Source organism: Balearica regulorum, chromosome Z (genome assembly GCF_011004875.1).
Source record: "Balearica regulorum gibbericeps isolate bBalReg1 chromosome Z, bBalReg1.pri, whole genome shotgun sequence".
NCBI classification, from domain to species: domain Eukaryota; kingdom Metazoa; phylum Chordata; class Aves; order Gruiformes; family Gruidae; genus Balearica; species Balearica regulorum.
Genome location: NC_046220.1, coordinates 46,874,181 through 46,887,056, shown reverse-complemented (window position 1 = coordinate 46,887,056; position 12,876 = coordinate 46,874,181). Strand labels below are relative to the sequence as shown.

At 41.1% G+C, this 12,876-nt stretch overlaps 1 protein-coding gene across 3 annotated transcripts in view; it reads right to left on the bottom strand.

The window, feature by feature from the left end:
* GDA (guanine deaminase) overlaps positions 1 to 10,034 on the bottom strand; it is a 29,351-nt gene extending 19,317 nt beyond the window's left edge. Inside the window, exons 1-4 of one of the 3 annotated variants that reach the window (XM_075739859.1) lie at positions 9,884 to 10,034; positions 9,707 to 9,848; positions 4,447 to 4,535; positions 2,361 to 2,532 (exon numbers count right to left, since the gene is read on the bottom strand). In XM_075739859.1, coding sequence (XP_075595974.1) covers positions 2,361 to 2,532; positions 4,447 to 4,535; positions 9,707 to 9,848; positions 9,884 to 9,969 — 489 coding nt within the window. In that variant the 5' untranslated portion in view covers positions 9,970 to 10,034. Of the gene's footprint in view, positions 1 to 2,360; positions 2,533 to 4,446; positions 4,536 to 4,630; positions 4,741 to 9,706 lie in introns of those variants that run through there. The other 2 variants (XM_075739857.1, XM_075739858.1) reach the window with 2 other exon arrangements.
* Positions 10,035 to 12,876: the final 2,842 nt, after the last annotated feature.

Sequence of the window (12,876 nt, the reverse complement as noted above, 5' to 3'; positions counted from 1 at the left end):
TATTTCCTTCACTCAAACTGGAAATAAATCCTGACTTACATTTAGAAATACAAAGAACCAGTCATTTATGTTACTTCCTAGTTTTGAAAGGCTCTCCAATTTTCACAGTGAAGTATTGTTTACCTAACCTTAGCAAAGCAAGGCTTTTGGGGAAAAGTAGTGGTTTTTCATTTGGCCACCTGATGTGGCTGGGAAAAATAGCCAGGCTTTCATGCATGAAGCCCCTTTGTTATGCTTGAATGCAAAGTAACAGACTTCAAAGTAAACTGAGAACAACTGTTCAGATCGTTATTTATTTAATTAATTATACCATTTGAAAGGAGAGGGTGGTTGACACCTCTGTATTACTTTTGGAGGACATAACAGTAAATGAAAAGCCATTTAAACTTACATTAAGTCATGATTAAATGTACAGCTTCACTTGATCTTGGAACTAATGCAAACTATATTGACTACCTATCCAACACACAGGTTTAAATTACAGTTTTAGATTCTGGTGACAATGTAATTTGAGAATTATTTTTTTTTTTTAGTGAGATAGAACGCAACTTTTGAGAATGGCTAGAGCTAGTTATTTGACAAACATGAAGCCAAGCTCTGTCTTTTCCATACAATATTCAAATTAATGCCAATAATTAAAAATGTCTTTAAGGGTTCCTAAAATGAGTCTCAAAAATAACAATGTCATTACTAAGACAAACTACCTTTGTCTTTCTTAGATTTTTAAATCCAGAATTGTCTACTTCTGGATTCCTAATATCATTGTTAAATGAAATCTAAAAACATTCTCTTTCTAAAACATCAGCATGAGGAACTGGCTTTCCCAAAATTTGAGGGACCAGAGGAGGTTCCAGCTAAATTCTGGCAAATTTCACCTATTTTTTTTCTTTTACCAAGTATAGAAAGTTTTTATTGGAAACAGAATTTTGATTTGAAAGAATCCACTATGTTTTCATTACAACTCCAAAAGTACAAATATACATATGAAACAATATCTGTTCCCTGCAGGGTTAGTTCTGTTTCTAACAATTGAGGGTTATTATCAGCCCCATCAAACATTGCAGAGCAACTGGTATTCTGCAGCATTTGGGGGTAAAGACATTTTCATGACCTTGTCCCATTTGATATACATGGGGAGAGCTTAACCATTGTATCCAAGCTCCTACAAATAACTTCCATGTCTCGCTGGCAGTTCTTTTCCAGGTGATGTTATCAAACACCTTGCACAATGGGCACTTTAGCTGTGCTGATGTCACCCAATCTGAACTGATAGAGACAGCAACAGTGTGCTGAGGTACACAGCCGGAAGGTGAGATCACCTACATGTTTAAGTAGCTGAAGGCATATATGCTTGTCACCAGAGTCTATGACCAAGCTGCTCCTACACGTTTTTATTATGGTAGAAGGCAGAGAGTGGTAGGGTTTGTTTGGGGTTTTTGGGTTGGGGTTTGTTTTGTTGTTTTGGTTTTTTTTTTGGTGGGGGGTGTGTGTTTATTTTGTTGTTGTTGTTTTTAATTTGTGTGTCAAGGACAGTATTACTATTTATTTCAGATTCACTATGTTATTTTGACAACACGTCACAGAATTAGTCAAATGCAAGGCAACTTATGTTGGCCAAATTGTTTAATCTGTTGAAGATATTTCAGTCCACATATTAAAGGATACATTTCAGTTATAGGACAGAATCAGTACTCTGCAACATGACCTAGCTATTTATTGTTCATCAAATGCAACTTGACCTTAAAACCTTTATATTACTCAGAACCAGTCCAGCTCAAACACAGTCTCTCTCTTTGTGCCACAATACCATTGATAGACTTCATCTGAAGCCCCTTCAGTGAAAGATATTCCTGCCACAAGGGCCTCAGCTGTAGAAACATCTCCCTTAATTACTCCAAAACACCCCAGATTTGTTGTCTGTGAGAAGCATCTTCTCTCTCATGTAGTCTTTGCAGAAGACAATTTAATGATAGAGGCTTTTTTTTGCAGAAAAGGAAGTATCCTCTGAATTGTTTTTTTTACTATGCTTGGTTATTTCTGCACTGAGGTTGTCAGACCTGCTGGCTATACTAGCTCTGGGACTACTCTTAAATGTTGGTCATTGTACTCAGATATCAGAAAAGATGATAAACAAGTTAGTTGTTAACCATGTGATTAAATGAACTGTCTTATCAGCAAGATTGGAACTCGTAAGGGGGCAATCTTGGCTGGCAATTAGAACAGTGGTTTTACTGTTGGTTTTATCTGGTTTTCATGACATGAAAACATGCTTTACTATTCCTGCTGGCCTGCTGAAAACATACGTATATTTCACACATATGAATGATGTCAAATAGGTAAGTGACATTTGCAGTACTTACAACAACTCTGGTGTACACTTCTTCTGCAAAATCACTGTCTTTGTATTTGGATTCTGTTGGGAATGTGTAGGTAGTCAACCACTGCAAAAGAGGTAGATCTACTCTTGTACCAGCAAATGAATACTGAGGGGCATGAATGTGTGTATCAACCATTCCTGGCATGAAGAATTCACTAGGGAAATAAAAGAATATTATAATAGTCAAAAACGCCACAAAATTTTCCATGCTAAGTAGTTTTGCTTTAAATAGTATGTTTGAGAAAAATCCACTAGAGTAAACAGCAAGTACAGATTAACCTTTCTCTTTCAGCATCAGCGCGTCAACTCATACTGCACCTCTACCCATTCTCTTTTTACAGTATGAAGCAGTTGAATAATAACTTTTACACAGACTCATATATAGCTAGCTGAGAGAAAAGTAATACAAGAGCATGATGAATCCAATTATCTTTAATATTTACCCAGACTAAATACCAAGAAATAAAGCCAAACTGACTTCTCAAAACTAAAATTTCTCCACGGTAGAATCCACCTGAAAAAGAGATGATTTGGGCCTGGTCTTGCTTCCTAGTATGGATATAGTTGGAATGCCTCTAGCTGCCAGACCATTATATTTACAAAACTGAAATTTTCTATATCCTAGTTTTCCTCTACATTATATGTGTGTGTGTCTCTCTATATATATATTCAATCAATTAATTTCAATGTTTAGTGAAAGAACAGCCACTGTGTCTACAAATCACAGAATGGTTTGGGTTGGAAGGGACCTCAAAGATCATCTAGTTCCAAACCCCTGCCATGGGCAGGGACACCCTCCACTAGACCAGTTTGCCCAAAGCCCCATCCAACCTGGTCTTGAACACTTCCAGGGATGAGGCATCCGCAACCTCTCTGGGCAACCTGTTCCAGTGCCTCACCACCCTCATTCATTGTAAAAAATTCATCATAAAAGAATGAAGACAGACACTGGTGGAAAAAATCTCTGTTCAATATCTTGACAGGAAAGGCATATGTACAATGGAAATGTAATATTATTTGTTGTCATGTACTGTCCATGCATTAACAGGGATGAATATATCAACATTACCAGGAAGTTGCTATGATTATTTTGTTTAGTGCTGGAACTCCACATACTATAAAATTTCTCTCATTCCTCTTCCCTTCTCCCTGACTACTGAATGAACAGTGATTTCTTCTCTTTGTAGTTCCCTTTCTTCCTGTTTTCCTGCATACTAGAAATGCTGAAAGATCTTTCTCAATCATCTCATCCGTATTTCCAGCACCTTCCATTTTCCTCAGGCTATTTCAAGTGGAGAAGACATCTGATGACTCACATATTCTGTACGATTTGCCTTCCAACAAAGCATACAGATTTTTTTTACAATGAAACACTAAAACAGTGCTGCAGCTCTAGATTCTAAGCCACAAGTCATTTACACTTGCGCTACTACATGCAAAACATAGTAGGTGCAATCCAAAACTATGTGACTTCACCAGAAAGGTGGGGGATTTCACTGGCTGGAGAAAAAAGAAATGCTCAAGCTGCAATACAGTTAGAAATCCAAGATCTCTATTTAGAAGGTTCGAATCTTTTAATTTTATTAGTTTTTATTAGGGAGCGTGTCAAAGCCCAAGCAATTGAGCTTTGTATCTGCAGTGTTAGTGTTACCTACATTTACTATGTCTAGAGTTTCGAGCTAGTTAGGCACAGTCTGCTGCTAACAAAATGGATATAAAATGTAATCTCAAAAAAGAACGCCAGTTACTTCTCTAAGCGCAGAAGAGGTCATGTATGAAAGCTAAATATGGCATTTTGTTCTGTGCAGTGTAAATCAGCCAGCACATTTCAGCCAGGGCTGCAGTATCAAACCAAGGAATGCAAAAAGCACACAGACCGTCCACATTCCAAGTCCCATCCAGGATGCAGGCAGCTCTTGGGTTAAGAGCTTTCACAGAGCTGAAAGGGAGTTTTGCCTATGAGACTGGACCTAAAGTGCTCCCTGCCAAAATGTATTAACAGAAACTCACATTACTTCACTTAGAGAATAAACTTCATTTGCTGAAATTAATCTACAAAAATCACATACTAGTTACTCAGTTCTCTTATGTCAGACATTTTGAACCCCCACTTCTTAGCCAGTTGCTCTTGCTGTTCAGCTTGTTCCAAAAACACGATCTAAAAGAAAGAAAACATAGATACTTTAAACTTTATCCCACATCAGCTTTACATGAAGGCAAAACAAATCATATCCTAAAACAGATTTTACACACTTACTACAAAGGTGATAGGATTGCATTGAAATACTTGTTCTTCCTGATTATCAAGCATAATTTTGAAATAGTTACTCACCATCCAGTGAATGACCGCACCCTCCTTGTAAGAAAACAATTAATTTATTCTCAAGTAATACATGGGCAGAACTGCACAGATTTAACTGGCTTTCCTGTAACATCCCACTACGCTAGCAGTACAGTCTTCCGTTACAGAGTTGTGCAACAGCCTTACGGGAATGCAATTACAGTATTCAAAACCAGAAGGGTCAAATGAATTTCTTTGCCTAGGACTGACTGGCACTAAGTATTTTGTAATTTTCTGCTCGTGTCATTAATGTTGGGGTTTTTTATTTTCTAAGTGCCTAGGAAGAGAAAAGAAATTGAGGGAAAAAATGCAAATAATCTTCATTTTCCAGAACAGACTAAAAGCATGCGTAAGATCTCTGTTTACTTTAAAAACCCCTACAATCTGGAGGCTAACTCAGCTCCATTTGTCTCCTAGAGGACACGAGCTCTACCGCTGTTGAGTTTCTGTTGCCAAGTCAGAATTTTAGCACACTTTCTGTTTGTTTTTTTTTAAATTCCATGGTATTTTAATCTGCAACATGACTCTTGGCAGCTGAATTCTCAACTATTTAGTTCTCTGGTCTGGCAAGAATAGGCACAACAACTCTCGAAGAAACGAAGAGCAGGGAGTCTAAGAACTGTAATGCCCGCTACAGGCTCCAGGCAGGATCTGGATTTCCGCTACCCTTGACAGAGTAGAGGACACTGCTGCGTCCCCAGACCAAAGACTGCCTATCCTGGGCTTTCAGGAATTCTTGTCTAACTACAATTTCTGCCAGAAACCAACTCATGGTCTTCTAAATGCCTTGGTATAAGAGCTTGTTCCTCTAAGTTCAAGGGAGTAATCTTACTGCTATCAGCATCCTTCTGCTCCTGTGAAGATTCCCACACTGAGGAACTGTATCACTCTCATGACAGCAGTTGCTACGGCAGCAATTAAAAAAACACGTAAAGACAAGATCAGATAGTTGTAAAAAGGCAATAGGAAGGAACTTAGGAGGAAGATCAATAGGACCAAAAGAGCACAGTTATTTGCACACCCATTTTTTACGTGTATGACATTACCTTTTGCGTTTTCTATTTTTTCTATAAAGAAAAATAAGCAAAGGCTGCTAACTGTAGACAAGAAGTTATTGGCTGCCCAGTCTTTTAAATGCACATATGGCTTATACGATTTACATCGTCTAAAGAGCAGATGTTTTAAATTTTTAATCAGAAAAAAAGCCTATTAAAATCATACCATATAAATACATACTAGCAAAAATTGGAAGAATATTGTAGTCCAATAATACTCCACACGAAGCAGCATCTCTCTCCTAAAGAGTCATATAGCCAGCTTAATTAGCTACATATCTGCAGAGGGCTTAGAATACAGACCTACTGAAATTTCTGATAAGCAATAAAGAAAATGTCACTCAGATGCTGAAGTCAAAATGGATGCAGAATGAGTAATGTTAGAGCTGCTGAAAAAATAAGGAAAAAAAAAAAAAGGAAAGAGAGAGAGAGAAATATGAAACACCAGATGGCAAATTCTGGAAACAGGCGTTGCTATGGAAAAGAAGTGGATAGTATATACTTTTAGGGTGCAGATAAATAAAACACTCAAATCAGGGAAGAATGATGAAAATACGTTTCAAGGGAGTTGGACACATGAAATCAACCTAAACCTGACACCTGGTCCATTGCTGTCAAATACAACTATGGATTAATCAGCAGGACATATATATTCTTTTCAAAGAAACTTCCCAACAGAACTCCTTGGTCATCCAAGAGATGTTCCTCATTGCTTTAGGATGCATTTGCTCTGGCCACCTTTCTAACACTGAATGCCTTAACGTCTTTTAGGTCCCAGGCTTGGACATTTGCTTGAGTATTTGCTTGTGCATTTAAGGTAACCAGCCTGGTGCACTGGTCCTTTAAATTAGTTCTGGACCCTAACACTGTGAAATCAAGAAAAAACTGTATGGCAGAGTCACTACAGGGTCAAGAGAAGTGCACTGGCAAGACTAAAACCTTCAGCTCATAAAGAAAAAAGTCAAGGACAATAAGCAGCACTTTGGGAAAGATGTATCACAAAAAACAGGATCAACAGCTGCTACCACCACTGCCCAAACACTTAAATAGTTCTGATGTGTCACCCATGTGATGGGCCTAAAGACGAGAAGCTGATACCTCCCTACCCTAGTGCCTAGCTCAGGTCTTCTTTATTCCAAGAGATGCCCAAAGCATCTCCATCAATGCATAGCTGGTCCACTAAACCATGCATCAACCCTGATGCAGTAAACTCTGACTGCCTCCAAGCACCACAGTGCAAATAACTTTGCTACCGAAAGAATGGAAAGTGAATGACACTGACTGAAGGAACACAGGGGGTTTTGATCCAAGAGTGCCTGTGTTACTTTGTTTCTGGCTATGATATTCATAGATGAACATGAATAAGGGGTCCATCCTTCTTTCCCCTGCCACATGCTTTTCTTCCCTCCCTGTTGCTGCGATGATTAGCTAACTTTTGCTATTGAAGACATATTGCTTGCCTAGGTCCCGAAACTGGAATGTGAGGCTGGATGAGAGACAGGAGCACTTATTAGGTCCAGTTCCTGAACAAACACCCCAACTTGCTGAGAAAGGCTAAGCAATGAACTCCGGATGGATGTTGGTGCCTTAGTACCTTCCTCTTGTACAGCTAACACACATCACTTGCTATCCCAGCTGGCTTAAATCAAACACTTATGCTTGGCAGTACTTAACAATATTAAGTCTTATTCCACAACTCTAGCTCTTTTCATGCCTTCAACAGGAGCTTTTAGCTTAATACTAGTTTTATTTACTTAATATTCTACTCAGCTAAGTTAATTACACCAACATTTCAATGATAACTCACATTTTGCACCTCTTTTCTTTACCGTGAGGAATACTACCCTTTCTATTTGCCATTCCTCAAGAGCAGCACCACCCTGCTCCTCAAACTGCTTAAACACAGTCCTTATTTTGCTAACTTAATGATAACCTGGGTCTTTGTACCTGACAGCAGTGTTTTCCTTGCTAAAGCTCCCTTTTCATCTACAGGCAAAGCACAGAGAGTTGACATTTCATCTGTGGCCTTTAACAGCCACATATTCTCACATGCAGCGGGGATCTGGGCAGTGTTTCTGCGGCACTCTTTGTATACTTCTGTCCTTTGGAGGACACGTAGAGACTCACACTGGAAAACAGAACCTGGCTGTTCACAAAAGCTGATCTGTTCACCCTGTCAGAGACCGTGCAAGATTTTTCCATGATGGAGTCGGCAACATCAGGCAAAAGAACGTTACCTATTCAGTTAAACTTACTTCTTTGGGACTAATACTGAAACAGTTTTTGAGTAAATTGGACAATAAAAGCAAGCAATTTTCTAATCACCGTGTCCTTCTTGAAAAGCCAAGTCATCTTCTGTGATTCCAGTGGAAGTTCTGCATGAGGTTAAATTATGAGTAATAGGCTAAATGGTGCCAAAACTCACTGTATCAGAACCTAGAATGGTAAAAATGCCAAGAATTTGTATTAAAAATAGAAGAAAATGACAGTCCTTGTTGCTGTACGCTGGTGGGAATTTTACTTTTGGACAACAGTGTTTTACTGGAATTTTTTTTTTTTAAACAACTGCATGGGAATGTGCAAATTTATGCAAGGAAAACAATATCCAGTAAATCCTTGTTCAGTAGGAGAAAGGATGAGAGTGACTGAGAGTACAGATCCCTAGGTATGGCTTACTAAGTTAGCTGTTTTTCAGGAAAATCACTTAAAGGTCTTGATTTCCTAAGGATGCTGAGTAGGGACCCTTTTCCAGAAATTGCCATTAGTGAGAGGGGGATGGGGTATGAGTTTCTGCCTCCTGCATCTGAGTTGTTACACAAACTAAACCCTTTTTTCATTTGACTCTATTGCTTTTAGTTGACACAAGCCAATACTTAATTATGTAAGATTTTGTTCCCCTCCTGTACATCAAAATACAGCTTCTCATAGACTTTGCTACGCCTTGCACCAAACTCCTCAAGAGGTATAAGAAGGCGTCTTGAAACAGGCCCTCATGGACAAGAGAAAATAAACACTGTAAGGGTTCAAAGTGCACTTTGCACAGATTTCAAATGATACTGAAGCCTGAAACTCTGAACTCTGTTATTTAGCTGCGAGAAAGAAAATTACCTTTTTTTATTACATATAGGGTACCTATATATGTTATTGAGTCTGTAATTAGACTGAATTACTAGCCTACCTACACAACCTGCACTGTGAAACTAAGTTTCACCTATTATACTGTTAAGGGAATGATACAGTTTCCCTGCCAGAATCGATCCTGTGTTATCAGTAAGTGCAACGCTTGTTTAAAACTTGGCTTGCACCAATAACATGCCCAACATCATCATCTTCCTAACTCTTTATGGGTATATGCCACGGGTTTTCTTGTGGAAAAAAAAAAAAAAAGCACCTCACTCAGAAGGCTGTGTATGAGTACAAGGGTTACACTGCAATTACAATCATTATCTCGATACTTACAGAATGAAAAACCCACTTGTGAAACTGAAAGACAACGGAGAGAATCCGAAAGAACGTCTGGTCCAGGCACGCTGCTGTTTTGGAAACATTTAGCACGTTTCAAAAACAGATTTAGGCTACCCGGATCCTCGTTCCGAGGAGATAACGTGCCATCCCAGTTACCTCCAGCTCCTCCACGGATGAAATCCCTTCGCGGCTCCTTCACTTGCCGACAGACGCCGAGTACTTTGCGTGTGAAAATTTTCCACTTTCTCCCTACGGACCGTCGGAGACTGCCCTGCCCCTCACTCCGCCCGGACCGGGACTCGGGCCCGAAAAGGGTCATTTGTAACCCAGCCACAGGGACACCGGGGGAGAGCGGGACACCCGGGGCAGAGCGGCTCGGGACGGCGGCCCGGGCATCTCCCCACGCCTCCGCCGGCCGCCCGGACCAGCCGTCTCCGCAACACCCCATCCCTCGCCCCCCGCGCTCACCGTCCCGCTCTCGTCCACCCCCAGCAGGTGTCCGCGGAGGATCTCCATGGGCGACGAGGAGCTGGAGTGCACGAAGCTCCCCTTGAAGACGTGGGCGAGCGGCAGGCGCTGAGGGGAGCCCATGGCGGCGGCGGCGGGCGGGCTGGCGGCCAGCGGCGGGCTTCGCTTCGCAGTGGCGGAGACGGCGGGGAGCTGCCACCCAGTAGGCTGCTGCCCCTTGATGTCTCCCGGTGCCGGCGGCGGCTTCCTGAAGCTGTCACCATTTCCCCACCCCCTAATGACTTTTCGGGGAGTGGTTTCGGCGGAGGGAGGGCGGGAGGTTGAGCCACCGCCTTTCCCTTTGCCCCGAGGCCGCCGGGCCGGAGGTGGCCGCGATGCGGCTGAGAGGTGTGCGGGGTGCGCCCCCGCCCCAAACCGTCAGCCACCCCCCCCCAGACCTTCCAGGGACGGGTCCTCCGCCGTCTAGGAGGCGCAAAAGCCTGGAGTAATGCCGGAAGAGTTTTGAGGTCCCAGTTACTTCCTGGGAAGTGGTGAGAGATCCGACATGGTGTCTGGCAATACTTTAGGAGTGGCTGGCAACTAACTTTTGCAGCCGGAACGTTGATAACACTTTCAAAATTTCATTTATAAAAGGTTGAGTTTGTAAGCTCGTTCTGCCGCAAGCTGCCAGCAGCTTGTAACCTGTTCTCTGTGCCTGGAGCACTAGGAAATTTATTGGACATTTTCAGAAGAACAGACCTAACTTCAATGTATTACAAACTTCAAACATGTATTTTGAGGTGGCAGTTACTGCTTTTTTTTCACCTATTCTGTTGTAGTCAGTGCTCCAATATTAATATCTCAGACTGTCTCCTCAGTCTTTGGCCCGCACAGGATAGAGGAGTAGAAAATAGATGCCAGCTGAGGTACCAGAACTGCCAGACACAGGCAGCCAAATGGAGTGGAGGTAGCTACCGAAAAAGAGAAAACAGCCTCCGGAAAACAAAAGGCAGACAAAAATTAATTTCATTAATCCAGAGAACTGCATTTCCAGAATCATGTTCTGCTCTGACAACCTAAGCCACAGTACACCATGAGCAGGTGCTAAGAGAATTGCTGTTGACAATATTGGGATAAGACTTCATGGGCCCGGAATGATATACACCAGGGATAACACCGTAAGTGTCCTCTGAATTCCTGTCTGAAGATACCTTTCTTCACCAATTTGTAAAGTGACGAATGGACTTGGCACCAAGGGCACTGACTCTCTCATTCCGAAAGCTGGATTGCGAAGTTTGTCCTTACATAGTTTATAATCAAAAGACCTTTGCACTCCTCACTGTGCTGACACTACACAAACGCATAGTAGCCTATCTTTCCTGCAAGCTCTTCACATCAATGGTGAGAGGAGAGAAAGACACAGTGGGAAAGCACTTAGTTTTGAAAGACTTTAATTTTGGTCTGCTAGGAGTATGTCATCAGCCTTTATCTTGCCTTCTTTGCATAAGAATGCTTTAGATTACTGTGAAGCAAATTTAAAAAAAATAGTGGACTTACTGACTGAAAGATCTTACCTTGACTTTGCTTAGGCCATAAAGAGTGTCCAAAATAAAATGGACATGTGAAAGTGACTCTTACATGCTGATATTGGTAATTTCTTGTGAGAGCTTTTGTAGTTTAAGAGGACTCCCAATGAGATGAAATGGATTTTTTAAGAGACGTGGCTTTTTCAATTGTATTTCTAATCTCTTTGACATGAGAAGCTAGCAAACAAAACAAAATGCAAATTGGTCTGGCAGGTTAATCTCATTTGAAGAAGAAACTGGCATGAGAATCTTTCATGCAGTTCAGTTTGTTTACAACACCATAATACTTCCTGCTTCCTTGAACAGCAGAGTAATAATTTTTTTAAAAAATAGCACCAAAAGTTTTTTAAATTAGTACTTGCAAAAGTCCTCTACAAAAATGTTTCTGAGGGTGATATCGCTGTGTTTATTAACACTGCAGCTGAAAGGATCTGTATTCCAAGCTGTGACCCCAGGTGAGGAAAATTGTCTTTTGCTGTATGAAGGATAAGGAGTGAGAGACAGGCTGCTTTTGCCACTAACAAGTGGCAGAGGGAGTAGAGCCGAGAAATGGGGAGAACAGAGACCAGGCCCTGCAGAGGTAAGCTCACTTGCTCCTCCTGTGAACAGAAGAGTGAAAACAACTTTCCCCAGCAACACCTACTGCTCCAAACAACTTGCCCTGCCCTCCTGGCAGCAGCTTGCCTGATTTTTCGAGGTAGCTGGGTCCTGCTGTATGCTGTTGTCTCCAGCATGCTGCCCTAGGTGTTTGTGTGCTTTGCTTAACTCACATCAGGCTACACGCAGCTTTCAGCTTCAAATCCTGAGCTCTTGCGCTGGCTGCTACCCAAATGCAGGTACGCTGCAGTTGAAAGTAATATTCAGCAGAGCTCACTGTTCCTGAGAAACCCTTTGTTTGCATGTGGGCTGCACCTGAGAATCTGAGATTGCTTCATCCCTGGTTTTCCATTAAAAATCTCAGGGCTGTCTTTCAGCTTCTTTATGTAAAGGGTAATACTTACTCCAATGATTTCAGTGAAATTTAATCCAGCCAGTATTTACGCATGAGAAGAAAACTGAAAACACTGACAGCTTCTTCCTTTAGCATTTTTAGGGAGAAATGTCAATAACCAACACTGTTAATGATAAATTTATTGCTGTAAGTGGGTTCTAAACACTCTGAATTTTTATAATTTCACTGTTAAAAGACTTAGACGTGTCTTCTGCTTTTTCCAGGTATCATGTAGGAAAGCATGGGAGCCCCTGAAGAGGGGGCTGGTGGAAGAACGGTTAACACCTTTCCCTCCTTTATTAGTTTGCAAGTTGCTCATGCATGCCTTAGATATTGACATTGCTCAAAATGAGACCTTGGCCAGTTGTGACAAACAGAGTCATTCTTCTGAGATCTTGTAAGAGGATTACACTAATGTATGTTTAGTTTCGCTGGAATACGCTATGCTAGGCATTTTACCTCCTTGGATTCAAATGTAATGCTCTGTTGTGACTGTTACATACTAATTAAAGAATGATTGAAATAACTTGCTCTTTTTTGCAAAATGGTTGAGGGTCTGGAGAGAGAGATTTAGCTTCTTAGAAATTATACAATGTTTTGTTTCAATAGCATTT